The sequence below is a fragment of the Tauraco erythrolophus genome, chromosome 24 (genome assembly GCF_009769465.1).
Source record: "Tauraco erythrolophus isolate bTauEry1 chromosome 24, bTauEry1.pri, whole genome shotgun sequence".
Taxonomy (NCBI): domain Eukaryota; kingdom Metazoa; phylum Chordata; class Aves; order Musophagiformes; family Musophagidae; genus Tauraco; species Tauraco erythrolophus.
In genome coordinates this window covers 2,543,506-2,558,744 of record NC_141488.1, presented here as the reverse complement: position 1 = coordinate 2,558,744, position 15,239 = coordinate 2,543,506, and the positions used below count along the sequence as shown (strand labels likewise).

General features: G+C 44.9%; 1 protein-coding gene across 7 annotated transcripts in view; it reads right to left on the bottom strand.

Annotated features, from left to right (window-relative positions):
- Nucleotides 1-15,239, bottom strand: part of PUM1 (pumilio RNA binding family member 1) — a 78,414-nt gene that overhangs the window by 6,673 nt on the left and 56,502 nt on the right. For 4 of the 7 annotated variants that reach the window (XM_086626239.1, XM_086626243.1, XM_086626244.1 and 1 more), the window contains exons 13-20: nucleotides 14,547-14,843; nucleotides 12,372-12,608; nucleotides 5,853-6,120; nucleotides 5,211-5,340; nucleotides 4,339-4,473; nucleotides 2,821-2,958; nucleotides 1,019-1,144; nucleotides 9-130 (exon numbers count right to left, since the gene is read on the bottom strand). In XM_086626239.1, the coding sequence (XP_086482365.1) occupies nucleotides 9-130; nucleotides 1,019-1,144; nucleotides 2,821-2,958; nucleotides 4,339-4,473; nucleotides 5,211-5,340; nucleotides 5,853-6,120; nucleotides 12,372-12,608; nucleotides 14,547-14,843 (1,453 nt within the window). Of the gene's footprint in view, nucleotides 1-8; nucleotides 131-733; nucleotides 1,145-2,820; nucleotides 2,959-4,338; nucleotides 4,474-5,210; nucleotides 5,341-5,852; nucleotides 6,121-12,371; nucleotides 12,609-14,546; nucleotides 14,844-15,239 lie in introns of those variants that run through there. The other 3 variants (XM_086626242.1, XM_086626245.1, XR_015222849.1) reach the window with 2 other exon arrangements.

Sequence of the window (15,239 nt, the reverse complement as noted above, 5' to 3'; positions counted from 1 at the left end):
ACTCATACCTAGCAAATTTATGTTGACTCAACACCAGCACGTTGCCTCTAATTTCTGCTACAATCTTGCTCTTATCTTCAGGCCGACCATGTTCTAGTACATGCTGGATAACATAGTTCCCATACTGATCCTGTTTGAGAGACAGCACAAGTGTGTTACAAAACGTGGACAGGAACCATTAATAGCAAACTAGTTCCCAGTGTGCATTAAGACTTACAAACTTGGACTAAACACGGATTAAAATATACACTGTACAAATCATATATACTTTCTACTTCTACCAAAACATGCGTTCTGAAGTTTTAGCAGCAGGTAAAATACTACATCTCTGTACCAAGTATGAAAAGCAAAACACCACCCTTGAACGGAAGGCTGTCCTTACGCCTGTTCATATTCGGAATGTGTGTATATTCAGACCACAAGATATCTGCTTTTCCACTTCACAATACCAGAGCCATGGGCTGACACCTCACCTCCACACCCGACCTCTTCCCACTTTCCATGTGCCAAATACGTGAGCATACAGGACAGGGTTCATATACTGTTATACCCATCATGCCTCTACACCAGAATCTTAGTAACACAAGTTCTCAGAAGGACTGCAAGGAAGAGGAAAGGCAGCCAGGCAGGGGGTGTGCATAAAACCAACACGTTTTAAGAACCCCGGTTACTCTTTTCCTAGAAGTAATCAGCTCCTTGTGTCAACTCCCTTAAGATCTCACTTGCACTATACCTTCTGTAGTCAAGTGTTAGGACATGTGCCATCCTTATCAAAAAGGGGAGTGCCACAGCTTTGATACTTGCTGGATATTTGCACATAGCCAAACCAATCAGTGACGATGCATTTCTTGGCTGCCATGTTCTTCCGCATTCCTCCTAAGGAACCGAGTCCCTGTGTTCGCACGACGTCAGCAGCACTGTAGCTGGAGTTCCAAACAGGCTGCCAGGAGCTCTCCTAATACAAACCAGAAACCGAGAAACATCTCCCAGCACCCACATTCCTCCTTCCCACACTGACCTGAACAAGCTGTTCGGTGTGTTGGTGAAGTTCCTCCAAGATGGGAAGGGTCTGCTCAGGAAGACAGTGCTCGAGGATCCTCTGGATCACGCGACAGCCATATGGATGTGTAGACAACGCAAAAACCTGCGTTCAACAAAGACAGGCAAGCATAGGCAGCAACACATCCGTTAGTCTTTCTGAATCCTAGAAACCTTTCGGAATTAAATGAACACATGCTGGTTTTTTCCCAGGCACAGTAGGTAACTCCAGCTTGCAGCACCGCAGCTCCAGACAGCATAAACTGAAACTGGAAACATCTGTTCCCCGCTGCCACAGGACTAACTGGGTGACTGCAGGCACATCACATCCCTACCTGTGTTTCAGCTTCCCCATTCATGAAACAGGAAAACAAATGATGAAGCCTCTTGATTAATAAAAAGAGCACTGGGACAGCCAAGTGTTACCAGAAGCTGCGTTACAACAGTTTCAGAAGCATCAGTCCAGCATACTGCTTGCCAGCTACGTATTTTAAACTATGTAAGAAACTGTATGACCCAGAAAGGTTAAAAAGGCACAGCAAAGGATTTTCCTCAACTATTTGGATTTGTTTAAAAGCCTTAACTGCACTTAGGAGAACTGACAACAAAGAGCCTTCTTTCTCATTTCTAACGGATTACCAAATCTGTTGGTAAGAACATGACACGTTTTATTATGGCTGCACAATTTTCTGTCTAAAGCACAAAGTCCTATTTGGTTGCTTAAAATTAACAAGAGTAGCAAATCCAAGCCCTGATGTTAACTCAACAGTCTACAAATTTTTAATAACTATTGAGTAAACCGTGCAGAAAAACGGGACTTGGAGTGCAATTAACTGCAGAAAAAGTCTCGAGGTGATAAGTTTAATTCTCCATATGAAAGTTCAGATGAAACTGGGCTGGCTGGTCAAAGAAACGTCAGTGCCATCAACCAAGTTCCCAGAGGCATTTCTGCCTTGCCTCACTCCTGAGCTAAAAGGTCCAAAGCTAAACTCTAACCAGTAAGTTTGCTGAGCAAGTTTCCAGCTAGAATCCTGCTTGTTCTGACATAGCCAAGCAAGTCCCCACTTTCATAGCTGTTCCAGGAGCAGCCAAACTAATAAAGCCTGGTTCCTGCTCTAATAACCCCAGGCTATCCTCACATCCCTGTGGCAAAACCCTCAATACTTCAAAGTCCCCTTCCAAAGCCAATTAAATTGAAGTTGGAAACGCCCAAACCAGCGCTTTTGTAATGGAAGACAAGCTGACTACAGGCAGAACAAAGCCAGCTACACAGTTAATATCCAGGACATCAATTCAGGAGAGGATACCAAGAAAAAAATGGAAGAATGAAGCACAAGTAACTGCCTTTTTCTAGGTGAAACTCATGTTTTCCCCCTGGTTTGAGCCCCTTGGGAAACATCAGGCCTCTAAGCCACCCTCCCAAACAGGGATCATGATGAAAGTTTACTATACCCATCACAAAACTCTGCTCATCACCTTTACTATGAAGATGGATTCGCGAGACATCTGTTTTCCCCTCCATCAGTCAAAAAACACTTGATGTTCCAGGAAAACAGATTTTTACAAGGACGCTTTACTGTGAAATACCTGCACAAAAACGATAACAGAGACACGACCAAAGAGTCTGCGGGCTCCCTAACGTCGCTGCATAAACCTTTCAACTGGTGCTCGCTAAAATTTAAAATTCTAAATAGTTGAACAAGTTACAGCCACTCTCGTGCTGTTCAAAGCAACACAGAAGAATACAAAGAATGAGAGTCAGTATCTTGGCCAAGGACTTACCTGTCCCTTAAATGCATCAATGATAAACTGCAGGGACTGAGGCTGCACGCACTCAATACACTTCTGCACCACGTGGTTACCGTTCTGGTCTTTCACGCACTTCAGGACGTGGCCATCCAACTCCCGTACCATCTCATTCTATTGGAAGGAGAGAAAGACAAACAGAAAGCACCACCAACATTCACGGCGGAAAAACGCCAAGTTTTCACCGCTCAACGTGGCCAAGAATATGAAAGGTATGAAGGATGCACCCGTGTGTCTCCAACTGGAAGTTTTCCAGTGGCCATGTGCTGAGATGGAGCTTGCTGGGCTCCAGAAGCCACCACGAGAAACACTATTACAAAATGAAGGTGAAGCACTGCTTTCACTAAACATGAGCGTCCTTTTACAAGTTAAGTATCCAAATTTGAGAAATTTTGCTGATCCACAACTTTACTGTGCAGCCCCCATTTTCTCCTCTGCTCCCCTCAAAGAGAAAGAAATCTAAAATTGCCAAAGTTCACAACCTTTTTGGGTATCAGCTTCATATATCACTAAAACGGGGGCAGCACTGGGATAAGAACTTGCTGTGTTTTACACAGGCACAGTAATAGTGCCTGATATTGAGGAATTTGAGTAGATAAAGGTGAGATAGGACTAACGCAGCACATGTGCAGCCTAAAAGCTTCATGATCAGAAAACAGAGAATGACAGTTTGGGGAAATTTAACGACACTACAGAACTGCCTGAGTTCACTTTTGCAACTGATACAAAGCCAGGCATTGCGGGAGTGCAGAGTACTCAAAAACACCATTCTGCAGGAAGACAATGAGTAAACCCTCAGAGCAGCAGTGCTGGAGTTTAGGCCACCACCCATCGCCCTGCTGACACACTAAGGCAGCAGCTCGACCTAAAGGGAAAGCACACTCCTCCTTTTGGTTTTTTAATTTCATAACCTACATAGGAATCGTAATATGAGATTTCAAACACCTTTATTACCTAGCTTGCCTAGCGTATTTTTCATCTTAATTCATTGTTCATAAAACCCTAGAGGAATCGCTTTATTAATGAGCTGTGAGTGGAACTCTGGCTATCATCCACATCTCTCCAAGGCCAGGCCTGGCTCGACAGGAACTAGGAGCTCCTCGTATATCTCACTCCGCAGGAAGGCAGAATATTGACCCACATTCAAAGCAGTGATATCTCAGAGAATATTAAAGGCAAAACTCTGGCACTGCTTCCTTCGAGGGATCTAAAAATATCTTCTAATTCACTATCATTCTCAGTTTCTCCTACATCCATGATCTGATTTCAGGCAATTAACAGAGAACCAACGCCGTCACCAGTTAAGTGGAAAAGGAGATGCCGACGAGACCCAAGACCAGTGTCACGTACTTATCATGCACATAAAACGTAACAAACATGCCATAAACCAAACCAAAAGAACACCAGCCACAAGAGGAACAGAAGGTCGCAGTTGAGGTCACCAAACAGCAAGAAACGTTAAACATCAAGAAGAAAGTTAAAATTGAAACTTACAATTACCTGCTGGTCTGGGGGAATAAACTCCAGGGCCTTCTGGATCACCCTGCAGCCGTACATCTGCAGAGCCAGGGACAGAACGTGCCCACGGATACGTTCTGCCAAGGCTAACTTCTGTTCCAGGCTGCCAAACTGGGAAGATGAAAACCAATCACTACAAGCACAAAAGCCCAGCAGCACAGCAGCCCTCCCACGCCACCACGCTGAAGTGTTAAACAAGAAACGCTGCACCTGCCGGAAAGAAACTACCAACCATACCTCAACGGATGTGAACGGGCACGAGGCAGACGTCTGCTCTGCGTCTGTCAGACATGCCCAGCGCATGTGAAAAACTCCAGAGCCAAAGGTGCTGGAGTCACCAGGGTGACACGTGCCAGTTCAGCAACCCTTGACAGGGGTGCTATAAAATTACTGGACATAACCACCAAGGCTTGGTGGAGAAGGAACAGACCAGTTTCAAGAGAGAGAGATGGGCGTCTGCCAAACCTCCTGGTATGAAAGCACAGCACTTTCTTCCAGTTGGTGCTGTTTACTGGAAGAGTTTCTCTTTTGTTCCTAAATACATGAGTACTGACAGCTGAGCACAGCATCCTTGAAAAGTCTTGTTGGACCTACATCTCCTGGGTGTGTTGCTATTTACTCCTACACCTTTTGCATCTCAAAGCAAAGTGTTACTTGTCAGATGAATCTTTTTGAGCCCCACACCTCAGTCACCCCAAGAGGAATGACGTAACAGCCTGTGGGGAGGAGATTACATCAATGTCAACAGATATCCACCGTTTTAGCCAAAGAGGAGGGTTTCTATGAGCTTGTCCAACACCTCAGGAGAGCAGCATCCGAGTAAGACTTGCAGGGGAACGCAGACTTACTTCAAAGAACTTCTGGATGACATAATTTCCAAATACATCGACCATCAACTGATAAGCTGCCTGGAGGATCTCGTTGAACACAAGCTGACGTTCTGCTGGGGTAGCACGCTCCAGTTTCAGCTGAATAAACCTGAAAAATAGGACTGGTGAAATGTCACTGGCATATACGCCCTCAACATATTCGTTAATACAAATCCATTCAAAAGCCCCATGCACTGAGCTCTTGAAAAACCTAAGTCTTTAAAACACAGTTGCCCTATCCAGCAATTTGAAATCTGAGGTCCATGGCCACATGTCATTGTCAGTATCCCAAAAGCCTCCTCTTTCCAAGCAAAGCAGATCTCAACAGAAAAAATACACAAGGTCTCGTGGCCAAGTGGCTTCTCTGAAGTGAGTTAAGCTGTGCCAGTGGGACCAGTAAGCAAACTGCGAAGCAAGCAAGCTCCTCTTTAGAAGAGGAACTCCTGCTATCAGCATTTCCACCCAAACAATCTTCAAAAAGAAGGGTCAGAGCGCTACACTACTTGGCTTTTCACACCCCCTTTTCCCTGTTCTGCCTCTTTGCTTCAAGACGCGACGCAAACAGCAAACGACGCTACCTCAAAGAGCAGCTCTCCTGCAGCGCACGGATTTTAATCCCACCTGGATCCATGTTGGTCTTGGGAGAACTCCATGATGTGCCCAGCAATCTCCCTCAGCTGTAAATTAGGGTACCGGTTATTGCGAAAGTCTTCCAGCAGCCTGCTTCGGCCGGAGGGCATGACATCCGACATCCCATAGCGCAAGCGAGACGAGGGGAAGAGCGTGCTGCTGGGGCTGAAGAGGCTGGAGGCACTGCTGGCGCTGCGGTACTTGGCTTCGGCGCCAGGAGCAGCGGAGATGTAACGGCCGCTGCCATTCGTGAGCCCTCCTGCAAGCCACAAAAACGAGGGTATTTCACAAGGAGAAATCAAGCGACCGAGGGATTAATTTACAACCTGGGCATGCTGGTTTGCTTCCAGTTACTGCTTTTCCACCGAGACGGGTTTCTGACACAGTTCGACTCGGAAGTAGTCTCAGCTCAGCTAAGTGAACTGCCCCCAAAATAATTTCGATGGGGACACGTTCAAGCGCAGTTTCATGGCATGGCACCGTTGCATTGTCAAGATCAGCGACAGATTCAGCAAAGAACAGACTGTAACAACTTCTGTTCCTCACTCTGTGTCGAAACTGTCTTAAATAGAAGAATTGTCAATCCCACCGCTTGCTAACCTGCTGTTTCTAATTACCTTATCCTTCATCCGCAGTTTTTTTTTCCACCTATCCTGCTGCCATGCAAAGGTCTGACTTAAAAGAAGCATACTGAGGGTGGGGAGAGAATTAAGACAAAATTAGATAAGGAAAAGGCAGCAAGTACAAAAATTTTGGATATAAAAACTGAATCGCTACTAAATACAGGTAAATAACAATAAATTAAAACCAATAAATCATAGAATCACAGAATGGTTTGGGTTGGAAGGGATCTCAAAGACTATCCAGTTCCAACCACCCTGCCATGGGCAGGGACACCCTCCACTACACCAGGTTGCTCAAAGCCCCATCCAACCTGGCCTTGAACACTTCCAGGGATGGGGCAGCCACAGCTTCTCTGGGCAACCTGGTCCAGTGCCTCACCACCCTCAGAGGGAAGAATTTCTTCCTTAGATCCCACTGAAATCTCCTCTCTTTCAGTTCAAAGCCATTGCCCCGTGTCCTGTCACTACACACCCTTGTAAAAAATCCCTCTCCAGCTTTCCTGTAGGCCCCCTTTAGGTACTGGAACGCTGCAATAAGATCACCCCGAAGCCTTCTCTTCTCCAGGCTGAACAGCCCCAACTCTCTTTAAAAACAAATAATCCTGTGCTGCTCTAAACACTTCCATCCACGTTAAGGCAGCCGCCAAGTTACTGAGAAACAGGTATGGGGACCAGGTAACACTTCATCATATAGTTAGCGCACTGCAAGCGTTGATAGGAACCCACTTAAGCCTTTAAATGCTGTTTTCCTGCCCGGAATTTCCCAACATTTGCTGCAACGAGGTGGCAGAGGACCCTTCCCTTTCTCGCAGGGCTCGGGATCCCTCTGCTGGTCATGGACCAAAAGGTGCCTTGAGCGAGTTTGGTTTTTCCTGGGTGGAAGAAAGTCCTCCCAAGAAAAAGGTTCGTATTGCACGAGAAGCTGCCACCTGAAAAAGCCGACACGAAGCAGCGAGGCCAAAGCACCTAGGAAAATTAAAAAAAAAAAAAAAAGTCACAAGAAGTCTTTGCAAAGGAGGGAAGACCTTCAAGGTAAACATCAGCAGGGCTGTCAGCAAAGAGGACAGACCTTCTCCAGGCAGCTGTGCACGTGGCAGTGTCTGAAATAAAAATATCAAATAAAAAAAAAAAAGGTTGAGTGAACTGCACTCCTCTGCCATCAGTGCCTGAAGGAAGCTCCCGTGCAGGAAACACAATATGAGAATTAAGTATCTGATAACAATCTAATAAGTTCCCCTGTCTCTGAGCTGAGCAGACTCAGTGTCTGAAGTGTTTTGACTTCTCCGGAGCTGGTGCCAAACCTTGAGGAGAAGGAGACTTGAGAGCTTCTTGTTCACATCTTTCTTACCCTGCCTTGCCAAGGGTGTGGCCATCACCTTCTCTATCGACCCGACTTTCGAATCGAGCAAGAACTCCAAAAAGCAACCAAGTGCTATTCCTTACTGCTGGAAGGACCACGATATTCAAAGGAACAGTAGATCACCTCTCAGGTAAAGGAAACCCAACAGCAACAAGCTGAGCAATGGCATACCGACGTTTTTCCGTGGCATTCCAAGAGCTCAGAATTACCACTTGGTTTCTGAAAGCCTGGAGCAAGTGAGAGTCATAGCATCAACCCACTGAAGTGGAAAACTAGATCCTGATCATCTGCAACCGCTGTGAGAGGAAAGGGTTTAGCACTCACTGTTATCACCTATGCCTTATCTCGGAGTGAAGAGGGAAAGCACGGTTTGTACAGAAAAAGTCTTCTCTGCCAGAGGTTTTCTGAGAAAAACCTTCTGACCTTTCTGGAGACTCAAAATAAACCACAACTCACTCCAGTTTTCTACCCCTCTCTCTTTCTTCTGATGGAGATGCTGACTGCAGGTCTCCCCATGATGTTCCATATCATACTGGGAATTAAGAGATCACGTTGGGAACAAGTTTGCTAAATCAAGCGCTTCTGAAACACACCTGTCAACATCCAAAGGCCAGAAACCTGGGAGCACCTCATGCTCCTTTATGCCAACGTACGGCTGGGAACACAGCGACTTTGTCAGATCCCAGACTTCAATGGGATCTTACCAATAACTGCAACCAAACAGCTCCTTGTTCAAGAGCAGCACACGGAGGCTGGAAGCTTCTGAAGCTCTTAGGGACACCAGAGTAGAATAAAGTGGCAAAAACCCCGAAGAAAGGGACAGGACTCTCGCAAGATGTTGGCACTGATCATTTCTTCTGCATCCTCAGCCAGAACAAACGTCAAAAAGGGGATCTGCAAATCACATGGAGACATCTTACCGTGCTCACACCACACTGCCCATGCAAAGCACTCTGCGCTGACATACCACAGCAAACCAGTGCTGTGTGCAGTACGTGGAGGTTGTATAGAAGTCACAGCTGTGGTGTGGTTCTGCCTCTGAACATACTGACCATATTTTCTTAAAAGTGTCTGGGATATGTCAGGAAAAATTCGTATTCGGGGAGGACGAAGTGCACGGATTCTATCCTGGGGACTCCAAGGCAGACACCACGGCCGTTATAACTGACCATTCTCTATTTTGAAATGGTAAGTCATCTTCTCAGCGCTCGCTGGGACACTTGAGACAGACGTTAACCTGAAAGAATTACTGATTGCGAAGAAAGAAAAGGACAATGGGAGGATGAGTGAAAAAAGAAAATAATACAGCGGAAGAAACGCCAAGGCTGCTGTGTGAAAACAAAGCACTTCTTGAGCAAGCTGCCAGGGGACTTTTACAAGGCCCTCGAATTGCTCTGCAACGCAGGAGCTCCCGGTATGAGAAATGCCAGAACAATGGAGAAAAAAAGGAAGATGAAGAGACGTCTCGGTGAGAAATCAGGCGGAGAAGATGTCCCTGCTGCTCTCCCCTACGCAGGGCTCAGCGCAGAGGCACCCACCAAGGGGACCCCACGCTGCCTCCAGGGCTGGGCAGTGGAGGAGCCAACAGCCTCCCCTTCTAAATTACAGACTGACTACAGTGTGGGGCAGCTCTCTCGCAAGCATACCATAAAATTAGAATAATTATCCGCTGCAGAACCTGATCGCCATTCCAAACTGGGAAAACCCAGAGCCGGACACCTTCAGCCCCAGCTGCAGCGTGGTACGTGCTTCTATTGGGACCGTGTCAGCTACACACACACGGGCTGACACAAGCTGCCCGTGGGTCTACATGAACTGATGTGAAGCGTAGCCTGGCCAAAATTAAATTTTATAATTAAAAAATACATAAATAATGTATTTAGTAATTATAATTCTGTAATTTTGATCAATACTGAGGAAGAAGAGGGCCTCTGCTGCCTTTGGCACCCAAAAGTGGCTATGTATGTCCAGCTGCTTTATCCCAGCTAGGCGCAGTTGCCCATGCTGCATGTACCTTTGAGTTCAAAGCCAGTATTTAGCTCAGCCTTCCTCCTCCAGCAGCTCCTTCCGTAAGAACTGGCTGCGTGGTTATTGCAGGTACTCGCCATCGCCCAGACACTTCACAAGGTCACTTTGCAACACCAGAAAAAACCCAGCTTGATAAACACACACCATTTTTCACAGCTATGAGTTTTTAGAAGGCCAGAAGAGCCGGAGCTGAATCTTTACACCCAACACTAACCCAACAAACGACTGACTGGTGCATCCATGAGACGTGACAAAGTCAAACCCACAACTTACACTGCATTTAACCATAGATCTGCTGGTGGCAAGGCAGATTGAACGTCAACTTACATCACTGCGTAACCCTGAAATCAAAGTTACATGAAGCGACTCCCCCGGGTTGTCTACTCCCATGTAACACGGTGGTAGGACGTGGTCCTAAACCCAACTGCTCTAGTTTTCCTTTTTGCAAACCACACGTTTGGGTGTTCCCATCTGTCCTTTCATTTTTAGATATTTAGAAATACTCCTCGTCCTCTTTATCACAAACTACTTCTGACATCACTCCCAAATAAAAAAAGGAGTCAGCCTCAAGCTTCTTGTAAGGAAAACCAATGCCTGTGCTGTTTTTATAGCATTAAAACTTGTTTTATAACCAAAGGAAACTACATTTAACACTGTCTCCCACTACAGGTGAAAGAGAAACAAAAAAATACAATGACCTTTTGTGGATTTCAAGGTGAAAACCACACAAATGCAGAGCTATTCTATATGAGATTTTTCTTGCAGCACTATCAAGCATAAAGTCAGCCACGGAGGAAACCTGGCTGCAAGGAGGAATATTTTGTCAAGATGGGAGGATCCACGCTAACAGCTCTGGGGCACAGCCCGTTCATGGAAATGGTAACTCCTCTTTCTTGCCAGGGTTTGTTCTCCAACAGATTAAGCTTCCTCTGATACAGTTTTTAAGATTCATTCTTTTGTTTGCCCGCAGGGGCAACAGACTTTTTCCAGTGCCAGATTTGGAATCTGGTTAGTCTTCAGCATTAATTTATTGTAGCTATTTAACTGTCAGCTTGAGGACTGTACAGCTGCATAAATAAAGCTAAAACCCTTCCAATTCTATTAACACTCTGAACAGGGAAAGATGGTAAATCTAAACTTGATCTCAAAAAATCATATTTATTACTATTGCATGCTAACCTTTAGCCAGCATCAAATTTATCACACATGCATGTAATAAACATGATAAATACAGTATTTGTTGAGTGCGTATATGTATGGAAAACTCTTCTGATAACCAGAAGTTTTGTTAAAGCCAAATAGATACGTGACAGAAACAAAGTGGTTTTTTTGAGCAAGTACTAAATGATCCCGTGCAGATGCAACAATTAACCTATCTTGGTTTTTTATGAGGGCTGGAAATGAACACTTCAGGAAGCTCAGATGAGCACTGCATTATTATTTAATGTTTGCTTTATTTATTTGAAATATTTACTTTATTCTATCTATGAGCTCAAGGCCAACCAGAAGCTGTAGCAGAAGATGTAGCTTGCATAAAGTCATGTATCATGTCAAAATTAAGAAAGCCTCTCCCATGCCCTAATGCACTTTTGATAAGGCCACACTGATGGCAAATTTTCCAAAGCAAACTCACAAAACCCTCAGCTAAAAGCCAAGTACTGCTCCAGATAACACTGCATATTTTGCTTAAAAGAAGAAACTGTATTGTAAGCTCATTAATTTATTATTGAAAACGTAGCGGGTATTTTAAAACATCTGACAAGTTTAAGGATCAGCCCTACACATCTGTTTTATTCAAGTATAGCAAACAATTGGTGCTGTTACCAAGATCTGCGTAAGAAAACCAGTTTGTTTTTCAAACACTTGGAAATGTTATCCATGATTTAGAGAGGAGGAACAAGGAGGCAATACAGAAATCTTCCTGTTTAACAGCTGAACTGCTGCAAGAGATAAAACACATAACTAGGTGCTACAACTCCAGCTTCAGTGTTTCACCTACTTCTGCAAAAGCACGGACTCTGCCACAGGAATCACAGAACAGTTTGGGTTGGAAGGGACCTTCAAGACCATCCAGTTCCAACCCCCCTGCCATGGGCAGGGACACCCTCCACTACACCAGGTTGCCCAAAGCCCCATCCAACCTGGCCTTGAACACTTCCAGGGACGGGGCAGCCACAACTTCTCTGGGAAACCTGGTCCAGTGCCTCACCACCCTCAGAGAGAAGAATTTCTTCCTTAGATCCCATCGAAATCTCCCCTCTTTCAGTTTAAAGCCATTGCCCCGTGTCCTGTCACTCCACACCCTTGTCCAAAGCCCCTCTCCAGTATTCTTGAAGCCCCTTTAGGTACTGGAAGGAAATGAATAAGAAATAAGGAATAAGAGCAGCAACTAGGCAGCAGGTATCTCACCTACCCAGCTGTGGGGTGTTCACAGCTCTGCACAAAGGGAGAGCAGAGCAGGAATCTGCAGCACTGGGACAGTGGCACTGTGGCTCTTACCCAGGTTTAAACTTGAAGATGATCCATGTGAAGATAAGGAAGGTGGTGGAGTCTGAGAGTGGCCAGGTCCTTGGCTGGGCAGAGGCATTCCCACAGGTCCAGGAGAGGAGGAAAACCCAAGGCCATTATAAAAACTGTGTCCTATAGGTGTCAAACTGCTGGATGTCCTCTTGTACAGGTCACTGCTCCCTGTAAGGGAGTCTCGGCGGGAGCCACTGCCCGTGTTGGAGTTAGCAACTGAAAAGAGGGAGAGAGTAAAATTGCGTGATGTCCGCCAGCTGCCCGAGACAAGCTGTACTGGAGAGCCAGCACAACGGCACCTATTAACAACTCCATTGCACCAGGCTGCTGTTTTCCCAAGGGTGTTGCACGTGCCCAAAGGAAATGCGTTAATTAAAACCATGTTGTTCATGACCAAGCAGAATTCCTCGATGTACAAAATTAGCTTGAATCCTGTCTTCGCCTTTATAGTTTTGTAGTTTTTACCGACAGAACACATCGAGAAATACAGCTCCAAAAATCTACAAGCAGAAAGATCAAGGAGATAAAAATCTGCCTAAAGGAAGTGACAGAATGACACGACAGCGAACACTCTGGCTTTTGGACACAAATGCTTAATGCTTTGCTTCTGAACCTTCAGAGGAAGGCTGGTCTACTTCAAAGTTCTTCTCCCCTAAGCACATGACTTGGTTTAACAGAAGATATTAGATCACCCTACAAGCATTGCCTCATATTTATTCTTTGGCCATTAGAGCTAAACCAAACCCAACACGAGATTTTATCTAGTCGTGTTTACTTAAGAGCACGTACAGCTTCTTGTACATTTACTTGAAAATCCTTGTGCTCACCTTTCATTATATTAGAAAACAGCTCCTGTTTGCACCAAGCTTTATTGAGATGGAAATCAGAATTCAATTTAACACATAAACCCCACGTTTTTTTGAAGAGTTGTCTTGCTAGTCAAATACAAACCTCTTTAAACGCACTGCCAACTTGAGGGAAAAAAATCAATTTTGCATTAAAATCTTGTTTAATAAATAGTGAAACTGTTAACTGTAATGAACTAATCGTTTTTCATGGCTGCACACAAGTTCTAGAAGCAACACCCTCACATTTCTATTCATTGATTGAGGGAAAACAAGTTTGTGCATCTTGGCACTGAGCAAACTAGTAATTGAATTCAATTAGTTAAATAAACTGAAGTGAAAGAAGCGAATGCTATGTTTACCTGAACCCAAGATGGTTCAAATTCTCAGGCTGGATTTAAGAAAAATATTTAGAATAAATTTTATTTAAAACTGTGATTTAATGCAGTGACAGTATGTCCCTCAGTCTTTTCTGATGGAGCAGGTTCAAAAGGCATGTTTTAACTTGCCCTTCATGCTGATGAAAGCAGGAAAGTTCAGGACATAATTACTACCTCTGAGACTAAGCAGTAATTAAACCAATTGTTTTACTTAAAAAAAAAAACCCAGATCTAAGGAAAAAAACCCAACCCACAGACATCTTTCTAGTTTGGTTTTATTCTGAAAAAAAAATAAAATCTTTGTCCCCAGTTGCCTAACAAAGAAATCAAACCAAACCATGTACGTAACACTTCTTGCAACCACAGTAAGTGACTTTTTTTGGTGTAGGATTGAAACAGTTCCCAGAACAAAGCATGGAAACCACCTCAGATCAGCTCTTTTTAAATTATGAAAAGTTACTTAGTCGTTATTCTGAGGTAAGGGTTAGCACAGGATGGATACCACTCTGGAGCCAATTCCTGTTAGTCCAGTATCTCCAGCAAGCACATGCAAGTGAAGGCAAGGAAACCCAAAGCTGTTTAAAAACCTAATCTGTAGCAACAAGGGGACAACTGATAGTGTGTACAGCAAAGCAAACCCATTACTTTGGTACTTCTAATATATCATCTACTAAAGGAAGCTTCACCAGAAAGTGCTGCAGATTTTGCAAGTCAAAGCAGTCTCTAAGGAACCACAGAATCAGAGAACGGTTTGGGTTGGAAGGCACCTCAAAGATCCCTTTGAGAGAAAAAGAAAAACTTCCATTTAACCTCAGACTGATGAAGAGGAGGGCTCAGCAGCTCGGTGCACCAGCTCCAGCAGCTCACTGGTTGCATCTGGAGCTATCTGCTTCTCTCCTTTTTCTCCACGAAGAAGCTGCTGTTCTTACCTGCTGTCCCAAATCCTCCCAGCGCAGACCCCAGCGTGGCACCGAGAGAGCTGCTGCTTCCGAATCCCAGGGAAGTGTTGGCAGGCTGGGCAGAGCCCTGAGAAAAGAGCGAGCTGCTCTGGGAATTGCTGCTGAGAGAGTTGTTGCCGTAAAACGAGCTGGATGCCAGGTTGTTGGTGGGCTGCTGCTGGGGCTGGGGTTGGGGCTGCTGAGTTCCCAGAGGGCGAAATGGTCCGTTTGTCGTTCCCGCCAGGCCACCCGCTGCACCGTTGGCCGAAGCTGCAGCCGCTGCAACCGCTGGAGAGAGAGTAATTGGAAGCACAGATTGAAAAATCCATTTTCGTAGCAGTTTTGGAAGTTAAAACTTCGTTTCCTTTTATTTACTATAGATTTTTTTTTTTTTCTTTCCTCTCAGGGTGAAAATCTCTCACATCAAACTCTGCATAAAGTCTCTTTACTTTGTATTGGAGCTCCACAAGTCTTGCACAGAGCCACTGAATACCAACAATGCCTAGTTATTGCTGCTGTTTGTGTTATTAGAGCTCTGCAGATCAAACACACAAAAACGTTCCCTTTCTCCTAAGATCTAAGATTCAAGTCGATACAGCCACACATTTAGCAATATCCAATTAAAAACCCCAAGTTTTGAAACAAGCAAAATTGTCCTTTAGTGCACGAAACGCAATCCTGCGG